This window comes from Mycetomoellerius zeteki, unplaced genomic scaffold (genome assembly GCF_001594055.1).
Source record: "Mycetomoellerius zeteki isolate Tzet28-1 unplaced genomic scaffold, Tzet1.0 scaffold223, whole genome shotgun sequence".
Taxonomy (NCBI): domain Eukaryota; kingdom Metazoa; phylum Arthropoda; class Insecta; order Hymenoptera; family Formicidae; genus Mycetomoellerius; species Mycetomoellerius zeteki.
In genome coordinates, this window is record NW_017257198.1 from 1,260,953 (window position 1) to 1,276,568 (window position 15,616).

The 15,616-nt window shown below is 34.6% G+C and overlaps 1 protein-coding gene across 3 annotated transcripts in view; it reads left to right on the forward strand.

The window, feature by feature from the left end:
* Nucleotides 1-11,634: 11,634 nt before the first annotated feature.
* The window catches only part of retn (retained), a 113,434-nt gene continuing 109,452 nt past the window's right edge, over nt 11,635-15,616 (forward strand). For all 3 annotated transcript variants that reach the window (XM_018448561.1, XM_018448562.1, XM_018448563.1), the window contains exon 1: nt 11,635-12,103. In XM_018448561.1, coding sequence (XP_018304063.1) covers nt 11,981-12,103 — 123 coding nt within the window. In that variant the 5' untranslated portion in view covers nt 11,635-11,980. The remainder of the gene's footprint in view (nt 12,104-15,616) is intronic.

Below are 15,616 nucleotides of genomic sequence, written 5' to 3' on the forward strand. Positions count from 1 at the left end.
ACAGTCTATTTCATTTTTTATGAATAAATTGTTAATTACCCAGCAAGAAATGATCATCAATTAGACGTTGAATTCATGTGGAATTGGTCGAAATTGTCGCATCGATATCGATTCAACATCAATTGGGTGAGTCATTTCTCGCTGGATAATATTTATTTTTTAAAAAGTTTTTTTTTAATATTTTTCTTGAACGAATACTTTTTGCATTCACTATATCTCTTTCGCTCTTCTCTCTATCACGTTAAATTACTCTATTTTATGCTACATAACTAAAAGTAGATCTATTATTAAAAGTATTCTTAAAAGATTGAGAAAAAACCTTTGTTTATAATGTATTTATACATTTTTAATAATGCATATTTGAAAGGTTAGTTTAGTTATTAGCTTAATGATGACCAACGCCATAAATCGTCTTCTGTGAAAAAAATCAGACGTAGGAAGCATTGATAGAGCTTGGTAGATAGACCTTGAATAGATAGACCTTCAAAGATTTGCATAGCAGTTTCAGCTGTCGCAGGCATCTTCATAGAATGTTGACAGCCGTCGATCTCTAATTATCTGGAAACATGCAGGCTAACTCTGGTAGTAGTTGCTGTCCTCTCTGTTCTGTCCTCTCTTTTCGCTCCTTCCTCTCTCTTTTCTGATAATAAATATTTTCATGACAATCGAGCCAACCGAAGAGGGCTGGTACGTCCACGTTCGGCATTATCTCACCTCGGCTAATTCCTTCGGAAACGACTTGGTTCTCTTCTCCCTTTTTCATCGCATCTCGCATCTCTCGTTGAATGAATACGGAAGCGACGAAAGCTGGAATTTCCGGTTGATTCGGCACACTAACGATGGGGTAGTTTAACACCCCGTGGGGACAGCCGCGCAGACTCGCGCGCGATCCCCCATTGTCAGACGTTTGCGCAATCTGCCTCGTCGACAATTTGCACAATAATGGACACGCATCGACGAGGAACAAATTAACACCGTGGCCGTTAGGAATCGCGGTTTACCAGCTCTTCAATACGGTGTTATTTATAAATACTATACGCAACGGTTCCGCGCGGCAGTGAATCATTCCTGTCGTACCGTTCGAATGCACGATCTCGCGGATTAACGCGTAGAAAAAGTCGGCAAGCAATACGCGTAATTGGAAATTACCGCCCTAGATTCTCGCGAGCGTTCCGCGAACCATTGAGAAAACCACTTCAGGCTGGATATCGGTTCTTGCATCAATATTTAATCGCGGCTAACAAGATGGCAATGGTATGTGCGCCACCCAGATGGGCTATAAAAGCACGAGGGGCCGTAATAGTCAATGTACATTCCCGGTACATCCTTATGCGGCCGTGTATGCCATCGACACGAGGAGAGACAAAGAAAGAGAGAAACGAAGAACCGCGTGACAGAGTTTCCGCGGCGAAAAGAAGGTGACGAGAGATCTCGTCGACGAAGATAGAGCAAATAATCCAGCCTCGTACCACTCGCTAGTTAGCCTGAGAATTGTCAATCGAAGGTGCCAAGAAATAAGAGAACGTTTCGAGGCGCGGCTTCTCAAACATCCTTCCTTTGGATGTGACCGCGGACTCTTCTCCACCTCGAGATACTCATAATTATGAGTATGCCAGATTATACGTGTTTGGACATAGTACGTCGAACGTATGACATTCGATAGACGATAAATCCTTATAGTTATTCGCGCGCTGATGTACTCCGCAAACTATTCGCGTCTCTATGTACATCGTGACACCTTTATTACGTTAACTTTTACAAATTTGTTCCTAGGGATGTAACGTTTGTCGAAAGACGATTTAATAACTGTACGTTGTAAATGAATATAAAATATATTGTAAACAGAGATATGGAATAGAAAGCACCTTAGAGAAATTCAATGTAATAAATCTTAATTCATTGATTAATAATATACAAATATATACATACAATGTTAATACATTGGATTAATTTGAAAAGACACTTGTGAATTCTATAATGTTATGTTGAAAGTCGGCGCCCTCACGATGATCGTAGCTTTCGTGTACGATTTTCCGATCAGGTAGCTGAGCATATACGGGCGGATCAGCAAAACGTGCGTGTTCTTGTATTATACACGTTATTAGCATAAATTATGCACGTTCTGCGCAAATTTGATAACAATGTACCTTTGATACGAACATGGATGTATTCTTGGCACGCACATCGTCAAGGAAAAACCATTCCTCGCTGCGGGAGCACGTTTATAACTTTCTACAATAAACAAATGAATCGCTAGTCATTCTTCAGAGAATTATAGGAAATAAAATGGCATCTACATGTGTATGGAGAGAGCATTTTAAAAAATGCATCTCGATGTATAATTTAAAGTCTAATTTACAATGTGCTATTTCTTTCCTATTTCTTGCCTTTTACCATTTTTTATCTTTTGCCTTTTATCCTGTTTCTTCGTTTTCTAGCGTTAAAAATTCTAGAGATAAAAATTTAACTTCAGAAAAGATAAGAAATACGATTGTCGATAAAACGATCGCAAAGAAGAAAAAAGGTAAGTGGTAAAAAGCAAGAAACAGGAAATAAAGAGCATTCTAAAAATCGGGCTTTATAATTATTTATCTTATAACAGTATTGTTTCTCTTTCTCTTTCTCTTTCTTTCTCATTTACATTTTGTATTTAAAAAAAAATTACCTACACAATACGTACTGAATGGTATGAATCATTATAAAACTTAATAAATCTGCACCATCAAAATAATTGTTGTAATTCATCTGGTGATATCCAAATTACTTGGAACTATTATAAGGTTTGAGAAAGAGAAAGAGAGAAATTACGGATGACTTATACATAACTATTAGGAGATTAATGATTATGGATTAATTGAAAAACTCACAAAACGATAAAAAAACTTTTCTATTAATAATCAGTTTAAATTTTTAATTTGTTTTTGTTGTCGATTTCTATTGTACTTTTCTAACCATTTGTTCGTTAACAACGAGCCGTCCAAAATGTACTAAATTCCAACTTTTTCTCCCTTTTTAAAACTCTCGTGTAGAGCGCTTCAAGTAGACCGCCCATAGCAGTAATATTTTATACTTAGACTTACAATAATTTCTTCGCCTCCATTTTACCGCTACTACCACAGCAAAGTCTTCACTGTATCTTCCATAGACTGCAATTACCTGTAATTTATGTTACACTAACAATAAGTATATCACTTATGTGTGTGATGTGCGCATGCAGATATACGTATAAATATATAGAAAAATCGGTAGTGTAAAATAGAGAAGAAAATAAAAAGTGATTATATACGCGAGAAAAAAAACTGAATGGAAAAGTAAAAATAATGAAACTAGATTCCAAATACATTACATGCGTAAGCAATTAATTTGAATATCGATTGTGATGATAATTACGATAATAATTATGATGATTCAATTTTTCAATAAATTATATCTAAGGAAGAGAGAGAGATAATCTAAATATATGTATAAAGATACGTGATATAACAAGTATTGATAAATGAACGAGAAAAATGTAATTAGCCTTAATGGACGATAGAATCAAATTGGTATGCTGCATAAGGAGACCTTTAGTGTCGAGAAGAGTGAGAAGAAGCAAAGAGATAGTTGGGAAGGCAAAGAAGAGGAAAACGAGAAGTACGAAACGAAGAGGATGCTATCTCGCGAAACAACTCGAGATGGGCCTTATTACTGGCGGGATCAAACAGCCGTCGGGGTGTTAACTGCCCTCGAGAGGAGAACGAAGCGAGAAAGAGTTGAAGTTTAACGCTGCTGGCTGACCGGGAGATAACCATGCATTCGTCTTTTTTTCTTCACCTTCCTTTCTTCTCCGTCTTTGTCTTTCTTCTGGGCGATCGCTCACATTGATTGTATTGCAACCGCATAAAAATTTTCCATTTCGTTAAATAGTTGTACATTTTATTGTATTCCGTATCTTTTGGAAGCTGCAGAATATCATTTTAAATATAAATATATATCTTTGAAATTCATGTTGAACTTGCAAATAAACGGTAAAATAAAGGGTAGAAATCGATGTACTTAGCGAAAAACTCTTCGTAATTTTGCGGCGCCGTACGCATAAACATTTGTTAGAAAATGCAGAAAGGAGTTTCCTATGTCTGTCAATAACATGTACGTGTAAATAATCGTCGAGCATCCTGCACTAAGGCCACTAACAACAGTTTGAAGCCTCCAATCACGTATAATTTCGTACCGTAATCTTACCTCGAAAATAAGAGACATTCAAACGTTATTCTTCAGATTTCTATTGTTATCTTTACCGGCATTCAAACGGAAATATACGGTAGACATGGGGTACAGGTGAGTAAACATAGAAAATTGTTTACTGACGATTAACCGTACATCCATGAGATAATATAGTTACGCTGCGCAATCTTTAAAGTCAATTTTATGCACGGCACTTTGGCGAATGAAAAAATAGGAGAGAGTTGCCTACTCAAGATATTTTATATTATTGTTCTCATTATTACTAATTTGCATGAAAGTTAATATTTTATATTATAATTCGATAATATCAATATTTTAAATTATAACTCGATTTTAAGACATTTAATATTATTCTATGTTTAATCTTCTACACCACGGATGCCCTATGTCCGGCCCAAGGGCCAGATCCGGCCCGTGCAGTCTTTCAATCCGGCCCGCACCCATAACCGTATTCCAAACAAATTTCACGTTAGTAAAGCGCACGTGGCGAGAATTTACGAAAGATAAGTTCTTTTGTATTGACAATGTTTGGATCAACTTGTTTGCGAAGCTACATTCTCAAAAATGAATTACGTGAAAAACAAGTTTCGAAACCGTCTAACTGATCGTCATCTTGAGGATTGTTTGGTTGCTGCTACTACTAGCTACAACCCTGAGTTTATTTAGTTGGCTAAAGATAGCAAATCGCGCTTCTCACATTAGTTCTTATTTGGAAAATATATAAAATATATAAATAATGTGAGAGAGTAATCAACAAAGCAATCATTAATTCTGTAATGTATTATCTCTATAAGTTATATCTTCTACAATCGATAAAATTGCTTCATTTATTTTAATAGAAACAATCTGTATCTATTTACAATGGAACATTTGAGACTCAATTCTCAAGATTGGATATTTTTATTCTATGGACGACTAAAATGAGACTCCAAATAGATTCATGATGCGATTTAATTTTATTTAATAATTTTATTTCTTTATACTGAGCGAACTTTTATATATTTTATAATTATTGTTTATTATTGTATTGAAACATTGGACATCTGTTGCGTTTAAATTGTTTCATATTTGCGTTTAATATATTTAATTTTAATTTTTATTACTTGCGTTTGATTTGTTTCAAATTCAATATATCTCTTTATCTACAATTACCAATGGAATAATTCGGCTCATAGTCCTCCTTAGCTATATTGATTTTATAAAATATATAAACATAAAAATACATAAACATAAAAATATATAATTATGTGATTGAACCAGCAATGATTATTACTTGAAAGTTATCAGTTCAAAAGTTTTCAAAAATAGAATGACTAGGACTAGAGAAAGGCAGTTAAAATTAAATTTAAAAATTAACAATTAAAACCATAAAAAAAATTAAAAAAACAAAAAAGCAAAAAAAAGAAAAAACAAAAGGAAAAAGGAAAAAAACAAAAATGGGGATTATCATTGCCTCACCTCCACGTGGTGATTCCCGGGTAACGCAAAGAGGACAATAACTTGATATTAGTCTGGCCCGCGGGGCAATAGTCAAAATCTGAAATGTGGCCCTTCGGGCTAACTAATTGGGTACCCGTGTTCTACACTGTTAAAAATTTTATGAAATTTAATATACTTTTAATTTACACAATTTGAACTTAATTTCATGACATTACATTAAATTTAATGTATATTTATAACTGAAAAGTATATTTGTGTACATGTACATGAAATTTAATGTATTTTTCATGAAAATTTATGAAATTTAATGTACACGTCCATTACATTTAAGTATTAACATAACTACTGTAACTTAATCTTCAGTTAAATCATTCATTACTTTTAATTTCTTTCATAACTACGAGCTTTATGTACATGTAAAGGAAGCTCGTAGTCACATTTTTAATAGTGTATATCAAGAACAAATTAATTCGTTATAAGTCTTTTTTTTATACAATGATCTGAGAGGTATAATTTAACCGATTTCTTAAATCGATTTCTAAAAACTCTTTTAAAAAGAATGATAAATTTGTGAATAAAAATAATAAACGATGTTTGAAATGATTTATTATACATATTAATAACAAATTAAAAAATGTCCGCCATCACTTTTTTAGCTTTACATAACGCATAAGGTAGATTCGACAATTGCAGACAGTTTTACGTAATATTTTTACCACGCACATTGTACCACCATATTTATAAAATAAGATGTAATTTAAGGGGATCCTAAAGTCGTCTGTATTACCGATTAAACCATATAATTTTTGTGTAACAATTTTTTTCGTCTCTTACTGATTTGAAAATCTTTTTCCAGGATTAAAGTATACGCATTAATACATATCTGTGAGGTGGAGTCTATGCTGTGAACGACAAAAAATTTCGAAAATTAAAATCTTTTTTACCATTTCTTAGTCTAATACGGCGCTCCAAAGCTAACACGTCGTGACAACATTTACTTCATATAAAAGCTGTGCAGTCTGTACTTATGAAATAGTAGTCCACAGACTAATAGTTTGCATGAAGAACAATATGAGAGTTCTTAAAATTGGACTTAGACGTCTAATTGAAACGTAATTGTTATATGAAAATTTATATGTATCGTTTCAATGATACATAAAATCGTGTCATTGACATGTAAATCATCTGTGTGTAAGTGCTATTGTCAATATGACTAATCGTATTTAGGATTCCCTTAAGAATCGTGTATTCATATTTTATTATTCACTTTTTTCTTATACTCGTCACATTGCCGATAAATGTCTTCATGAGATTCTGTCAGCGTATTAATATACAAAAACTTTGTAATATATCCTTTAGCGTTTCTGTTGACTTACAGAAATGGGATTTCTGTTAAAATCTGAGATGCCAGGGATGATTTTACAAAAAATTTGACAATGTATGATTGCATTAAACGACGCAGTACTAAAGGGACAAAGAAAAATAAAGCTTAAACTAGGTATCGACAAAGAATCTATTTCAGACTGACATACGACAATGGCCGCGGTCCGACGTCTCGCTCACAACGTTTGAAAATCATTTCATCCTTGTTGTCAAATGTTGAACGAAGACAAATAATGCTATGAGCATTATCAGCATGAATCGGACCACGGCCAATGATATAACAATTGGTAAGAAATATTTTAATTGTAGACGGTTAGTTACGACGTAACATATTGTAAGTAGCGTGAATATCTGTTTTAATTTTAATTTTTTGATACTGAAGATGATTAGATATATGGTCGAAACGTCTATCAATGTATACAAGGGTCGTTTAAAAAGTTTTGAGCCTAACATAGAAACAAGTATTTTTTCGGTCAAATTCAGTTTTATTTTTTCAACATAGTCTCCTTTTAAGTCGATACACTTTTCCCAGCGATGCTCCCATCCCTTTAACTCATTCAAATAATAGTTGGCGTTTTGCTCTGCAAAATAGGCTTCTAACGGAATCCACTGTTTTGACTGTTTCTTCGTCTCAGAAGTGAATTAGTGGATCCAAGTTTCATCAACAGTTATTAATCGACGCAAAAAATCCGACTAGTTTCGCTTAAACCGCTTCAACAGAGTCTTGAAAATGTATATTCGATTTTTTCCATTTTTATAAACTGACTGGCACAAATGACTCAAATAACTGAGTGTCCACAATAGCTACAATTTTCACAGGTATCTTTCAAAGCATGTACGATTGTACCAGAATGGTTTTGACTTTTGACTAGTAATGCCATCTTCATATTGAGGCTCAAAATTTTTCAAACACGACCCTCGTACATGTAAAGTGAATTAATATACAGGGTGTCTCTAAATTTCCGCATACGGAGTACAAGACGTGATATTTTGTGTTAAAACAAACAACTTTTTCCTTTAACAAAATTGCGCCCGATAAATAATTTGTGCGCTTATTTGTTAACTTCAACCTGCTCTTCTGCAAAAACTACTTATCGGACATAATTTTGCTAAAGGAAAAAATTGTTTTTCGTGCTAAAACGAACAACTCTTTCCTGTAGTGAAATTACATTTGATAAATAATTTTTGCGTTTACTTGTATAACTTCAATCTGCTCTCCTGCAAAAACTACTTGTCGGACGCAATTTTGCTACAGGAGAAAGTTGTTTGTTTTAACATAAAATATCACGTTTTGAACTCTGTATGCGGGAATTTGCACTGTTATCTTGCCGAGGTAATTTTATGCTCCTTTATTGATCTATTTTGATATTATTCACTTATTTAATGTTTTTATCACTAAATGTTCCCTATATAGAACTGCCAAAGATCGAGTAATTAATATTTGGCTTATACTGTTTTGACTTTTAAAATTCTCACTTAAAAAACCAATGACGAGACCAGTGTACACGCATTCGGCAGGAATGGTGTCCCTCGGCGTTCGGCGCGCGACGCTACACACTCGTACCGAAGTTCACACGTACGTGTTACTGGAATTTATTACTAGCGCGAGTGAGATCCCCCGGTGTCTCCCGCTCGCCAATATTCATAATATTTTTATTGTGCACAAAATGATGTAATTATGCATAAAAATTCTTAATACTGTAAAAAATTTTTGTGCATAATTACGTGTAATTTTGAGACTCATTGTAATAGCTTTGCATGCTTCCAGTAACACGTACGTGTGAACTTCGGTACGAGTGTGTAGCGTCGCGCGCCGAACGCCGAGGGACACCATTCCTGCCGGTGCGTGTACATATATTACTTTACGCGATCCAACTCTTTTTTCGTTTGGTTGCTTCTGGTCGTTCACTTTTTGGAAAGATCGTCAGTTGTATTGTAAAATTACACTCATATTTGTACCGATTCAACTACTGAGGCGTGTCGAATTGAATTCGAAAGGCATACTCGTATTTGATCCTAAGACGACGGGACCATTCCAAGAAGGAATGGTCCATTCAAATACGGATCTGAAAATAATTTTGTTAGGCCATGAAATAATTACGTACGAATATTAAGCACGATAAGCAATGTTGTAAAAAATTTTGACATTTTAGCAATCGTTTGAACGTACATAATTATTTTGATAGTCCAACAAAATTATCTTCAGATCTATATCTAGCTAAATTTTTAGATATTTCAACAAAATTGTTCTTTTCAGATACAATGTTACTCTTTGAAATCGGTAGTATGCAAAATTCAAGATTCAACCGAATCGAAATCCAGTTTGATTCTTTACAGTATCGATTCCATGTAATATTCTAATCATTCAGTGAACACAATAGTTGAAGGAAATTCGCTGTGACTCAGGTATCGGGTGCGTCAATTTTGAAAGCAACTGATTGGCTGATGTACTCTGTAAGAAATTTCTGTTGCAAACTTCCAAAAGTATTGGAAGTTTTTATCCAACAAAAATGTGCTGTAAATTTAAACAGTTGTATTGTGAAATTATAATAGCATTTTGTGGTAAAGTATATGCAAATCTCTAATACGCAAACGCGGCACGCCAATTATGTAAATTCAAAACAAATTTCTATTGTAAATTTACAAATATTGTGAAATCACAACAAAATGTTATATGGTTTGTTAATTTTTGTAAATTTACTGCAAATTTTTATTGTAAATTCATAAACATTTCTAACAGTGATAACAAGTTTGCGACCTGCGACTCACGTTCCGCGTTTTATATAGATCGGGCTTAATGCGTCCATCTACAATACACAGATTAAGAAATAAGAGTAAGAAATTAACCAATCACAGTCCAATGTGTAAAGAATAATTGACTGTAATTGGTTAATTTCTTACTCTGACTTCTTACTCCGTATATTATAGACGACACATAAATCTCGATCCACAACCTTGCTTTAAGCGGTGTCTACAATGAAATTTTATGACGTAAAATTTAAGCTTTAAACTCTAAGCCATAAGAAATTGATCAATTACAAATTACAATCGAATATGAGGAGAATATACCTATGCATATACCTACATAAGTCTGAACTTCCGCGTTTCTTTTTCCTATGTTTTTTTCAGATATTTATATAAATATGGTTATGATTGATTATGATATTGTATAAAGAAAAAAAAATACCGATATTGTATTGAACAATCTCGGAATTCTATTAATATCTGATATAAATATACGGTCATTTTTACCGTCGCTATAAATATTTCATTTTTGCATAAAAGTGTATCAATAATTTTAATTATTCTTATTATTTTAGTAAAAATCTGTAATGGACTGTTCGAGTCTAACGCTGGTTGTTAATTTGCGACGTAATATAATATCAATTAATAAAATGAAAATTACATTGGTTACAGATATAATGTCAAATAACAAAATTATATTATTATTTTATCCTAATTATATATACATATAACATGGAAATGGAAGAAAACGATATTTTATTTTCCAGGTAGTTCTACGATTTGCTACGCCTCTGGATAATCAACCCATAGTGGTCCTACATTTGGAATACCAAGAGGGCAAAATCGTGGTAGAAAAAAATTAAGAACGACAAACTCCGGACGATCGACCCGACTTTTCCTCGGCGGGAAAAAAAAGGCGGGAAAAGAAAGAGAAGATTCCGATCTGACAAATCGATTAGGTATATTAGGTATATTCATCGGTAGGTTCGGATACAGAATTTACGTATAATGTAGCGGGCGTGACTGCATCTCGCTGACGCCTACCTTGGCCTGCCTGAATCCGATGTTCGCGCGCAATATCATAAGACACCTCCTTCACAGGGTTCAGCGCAGCGCACGAGGCGTGGTGGGGATGCGAAGGCGTGGAAGGGATCGGAGTTCGGTCCGATCGGAGCGGTCTCCGTCGAAGCCGGCGTAACCGCGTCAGAACGCGGTAGTACGTGAGAACGCGCGCGTCGGTAGTCGTTTGTTGTTGTTTCTGCGCGCCGGCTTTTGATCCACGTAACTCGTACAGCTGATCGCGCGTGTTCGCGAGCCGTTCGCTCGCCCCACGACGGCGTTTATTAACGCGCGTCACCGATGTAAAAGCCCGTGATCTCTCGCAAAACGGAAAGGAAATCGGCCGAGAATTATATCGGCCGTATCAAAAACCTTTCGTCGCGCGTGTGGAACGTCCCAACACCCCCCATCCCCGCTCCCCTCCCTCGCTTCGCCATCTTTCCGATTCTGTCCATCGAGCTCGTGATTTGCTCGTACTCTTCTCATTTCAACCGATCATATTCGATTTCCCTCTCTCCCTCGTCTGCTCCTTCTCTTCGCCTTCCGCTTCCTTTCGAATTCCATTTCCATTACTTTGTATCCGAACATCGTCGAAGGTGGTATCGGCTCCGAAATTGTTATCTGGTACATATTATATTCCGCACATATATTATCCTCTTTTCTCCATACTTACGCATCAAATTAATTGTGTTGTGCGCGCGCTTGGAGCGGAGCTTGCTCCTTGAAGCGAGTGAAGAAGAAGAAACGACGCGGAAGAAGAAGCAAGGGGGAAGACGAAGAGTGCGACGAAAACTTTTTGTGCAGAGACATGACCGTTGATCTCGTTCGGCGTGATCGTTTGCTCGCAGTGTCGTTATTTTGACAAAATCCTCCCTCGCGCGAGCGTATCCGAACGTGAGTTTATCCGACGGGACTTTACAGTTCGCGGCGGAACAGTATCTCGTTCGCGCGCGACACTACCTGCTGTTGTACTTGAAAACGCACGCATACGCACGCATACGCACGCATCGCGGTGCTCCCCCGCCGTGATTCCGCGTATCTTCTGATAGCGCGCTAGTTTCGTGAATCGCCGCGTCACATTAAAACAGCCAAAATTCGGGTGAAGGGTGATCCGAAGCCATCCTACGTGATGGACACCGCAGACGAGCAAGATTTAGAGAACCCAGGTGGAGGTTCGATGGCTAACGGCGCCAACGGAACCAATGGGACAAATGGAGCCAACGGTCAACACCAGACGCCGGAGGGTTCTTTGGTAAGTTTTCTTTCAATCTGTAATGGCGCCATAGCGGTCGAATTCCTTTACGCATCTCTGCTTTACGTTCGCTTAATTCGCTGGGGATAAATATCGCTGCTAAATTGATATGTATAAACAGCGAACATGTAAACGTTCGATACGTAACGACGCGTCTCATCATTGTTAATAGTATTGAAAAAAAAAAACGCGTACGTATTAGGTCATTATAGAGGTTAACTCAATTGCTAGTTTTGCGATTACACTCCCGTCAATTTAACGTTCTTTTTCGAATAGTATTTCTGTTTATCATTGCGAGATAAAGACGTGATCTTATATCTATCTTATTCGCATTTTTTGATTATTCGGGTTTATTGCGGAATTTGGGTCGAATAAAGAGATATTGAAAGGATCAACGACGCAAAATGTTTACTTTTAGAGAAATTCATGGTGGTCGAAAGTCCATCGTACGACGTATGATTCGGAATAGTCTACTGAATATATATGATATTCTCGATATCTAAAACTTCTCGATGATTAAAAAAAATTTCGGTATTTGATGGTTAGGCGGTTAACGAATCCATCAATCAGAAAACTGGAAAGTGAACCGAGAAAAATACCATTTAGTTCGACGAATCCAATTCTGATTGGTCTAGGCAATTTCTCCTATAAATTTTTACTTAGCTCTCATCTATTGTTTGCTCCGTTCTTTCCGCCGAAATGTCTAAATAAGAAGACTATAATGCTTCTCATCCATGGAGAATCTCATCCATGTGGATACTTGAGCGGGAATGTGAACATAGTGTAAAGGGAATCGATTTATTTTAACACAATACTTATTAATGAAAAATAAGTTTGTGAATATCTTTAGATCCATGAATACAAACTGTTCGAGCCTTTTTTTTAAATGTTGCTTTTGTGAGCAAGAATGCAGTATGGAGCTATGTCGAATCTGTGTCGCACAATGAAGCTTTGGTCACCATGGATCTATATTTCTTCGAAAATAATGGTGCTTTTTCATCGTGGATCTTTTCTAAAACTCTTTGTTTAACGTAGGATATGCAGGTCCATAGATGTCTAAGTAAATATCTCGTAATTAGTTGAAATTATAAGAAAGTTTAATAAGAGAAATTTGTACGGAAATTTGTAAGAAATTTGTAGCTTCAAATCAGCTACAAAGTACATGTAAAACTTTTTTTGCGCTCGTAATCTTTTCGAGTTATAACGTAAATATCTATCATTTTTTTGCATATTTATAGATATAAAATAGCAGTCATTTGCAATCAAAATTCTATCTAATTCAAAATTGCTACTCTGACACAACATTTCAAACCATATATATATTCAAAAATATTTACAATTTAATTTACTACTTTAATACTTAAGATACTTAATAGTATTATCTCGTAAATGAGAGAGAGAGAGAGAGAGAGAAAGAGAAAGAGAAAGATGTATAGTAGCAATTTTTACCTACACTGGAAAAAATGTTTGGTTGAAAATTTTATGATTAAATCTACTACAATTCTAGTTGAGATAATCGTAATTCCGATTGATTTAATCAGAAATCTTTGTCCATCTTAAACATAACATTTTTCTCATTGTAGATATAATTTTGATTGCAAATGACCCCTACTGTATAAATATGCAAAAGGAATTACATAGTATCTATTTAAAAAACCTATGTCGTCTTTAACAACTCAAAAAGGTCATGAAAAAAAACATTTACGTCCATTTTGTAGCTCAAAACCGTGCAAATTTCTTTTACTATAAACTTTTTTATAACTCAATCAATTGCGAGATATTTGCATCTATGAGTAGACATTCTGTATGTATATATATATATATATATTTTTTCATATATATGTGTGTGTGTGTGTGTGTATCCGTAAAATTATAATTTTTAATTTTCTATTTTATTAAGAATTATTATAATTTTACGGATACACACACACATACACACAAACACACACATTATTTTGTTTTATTTTTAATTTTTTATTTTATTAAGACGGAATTATTACATAAAAAATTTTTATACCTTTTGGATAAATATGAAAATATACACGAATATAATAAATCATAGCAGGAAACCCTTTTTACGTACACTGTTAGAAATTTTATTATGAATTTCAGTAATATTGTAAAAGAAGTTTTTGGTTATGAGGCAACTGAAAAGTAATGAATGGTTTAACCGAAAACTAAGTTATAGTAGTTGTAAATGTAATGAATGTGTGTATTACATTTCATGCAAATCCACATAAAATTTTGTGGAAAGTACGTTTAATTTCATAAAATTTTATGTAAATGTACACAAAATACTTTTCAGTTAGCAAATACATTAAATTTAATATAATTAAATTTAATATAATGTTATGAAATTTAACTTGTGTAAAGTTTTAATAATATTAAATTTCAATTGATATTTTTAACAGTGTATTTATTATTTTGCATCTATGAACAGAGTCATCTATGAATATAGAATCACGGAATTAAATTTTAATATCAACATAAATACATGAGATTTTCAATAAATTGAATTTTCAATAAATTTAATATTCGCAATTGTAATCGTATCGATAGAAAAGGCTCGTTCGTGCGCCGCGCCGGTAAAGCAATATTAGTTTACAAACAACGCCAATCTTGCGGCTCGCTCACTCAACGAATGTTTTTCTTCACATCAAATATATGTTTTATGCCCTCGATTATTTCTGTCCTCGTGAAATTCACGTTTCGGTGTATTTATAAAAAGCATCCGTCGAAATCTTAGAGAAGAAAAAAATACAAAAAGAAACGCGTTTACCCGCAGATCTTTTTAACCGTTATTTGTAGATATGTAAATTGTGCTTTTTTTTAGTAACTTGTTATCATACATTTAATATAACTTATTACTGGTTTATGCAATTTGTGTGTGTGTGTGTGTGTGTGTGTGTGTGTGTGTGTGTGCGTGCGTGTGTGTGTGCGTGTGTGTGTGCGTGCGTGCGTGTGCGCGCGTGTGTGTGCGTGTGTGCGTGCGTATCACACACACACACACACACACACATACACTATATGTATGTATGTGTGTGTGTGTGTTAATGCTTCCGATTTTAGTAATCTTTTAACCTTGACTTTTTGTTTACTGAGAAAGTTATTGAGTCTTATCGAAGAAATTTAACGACCAATATATAACATGAGAAGCACGTAGCAGAAATTGTGTTATTTGTATCAAAATTGGCAACGCTACCGCTGGCAAGGGATCGAAACGATTATCGTTCGTAATATACAATTATATGTCCCTGCGACAGCTTGATTTTACAATATGAATCATATCACTTTGTACGCGCAATTAAATTTTTTATAAAACGTCTTTTTATAAATCTACATTTAGAATTATTCATAAGCAGCTCGAATGAAAGGTGAATTGGAGTTATAATGAAACCTAATATTAAGTGTTTCGTGCATAGGGCGAATAATTGCTGTAATTTATATTAATAACGGCAATTTATTTGAAACCTGTAGTACGAATGTTTACTGATTTTCATGATAACTTTCCGA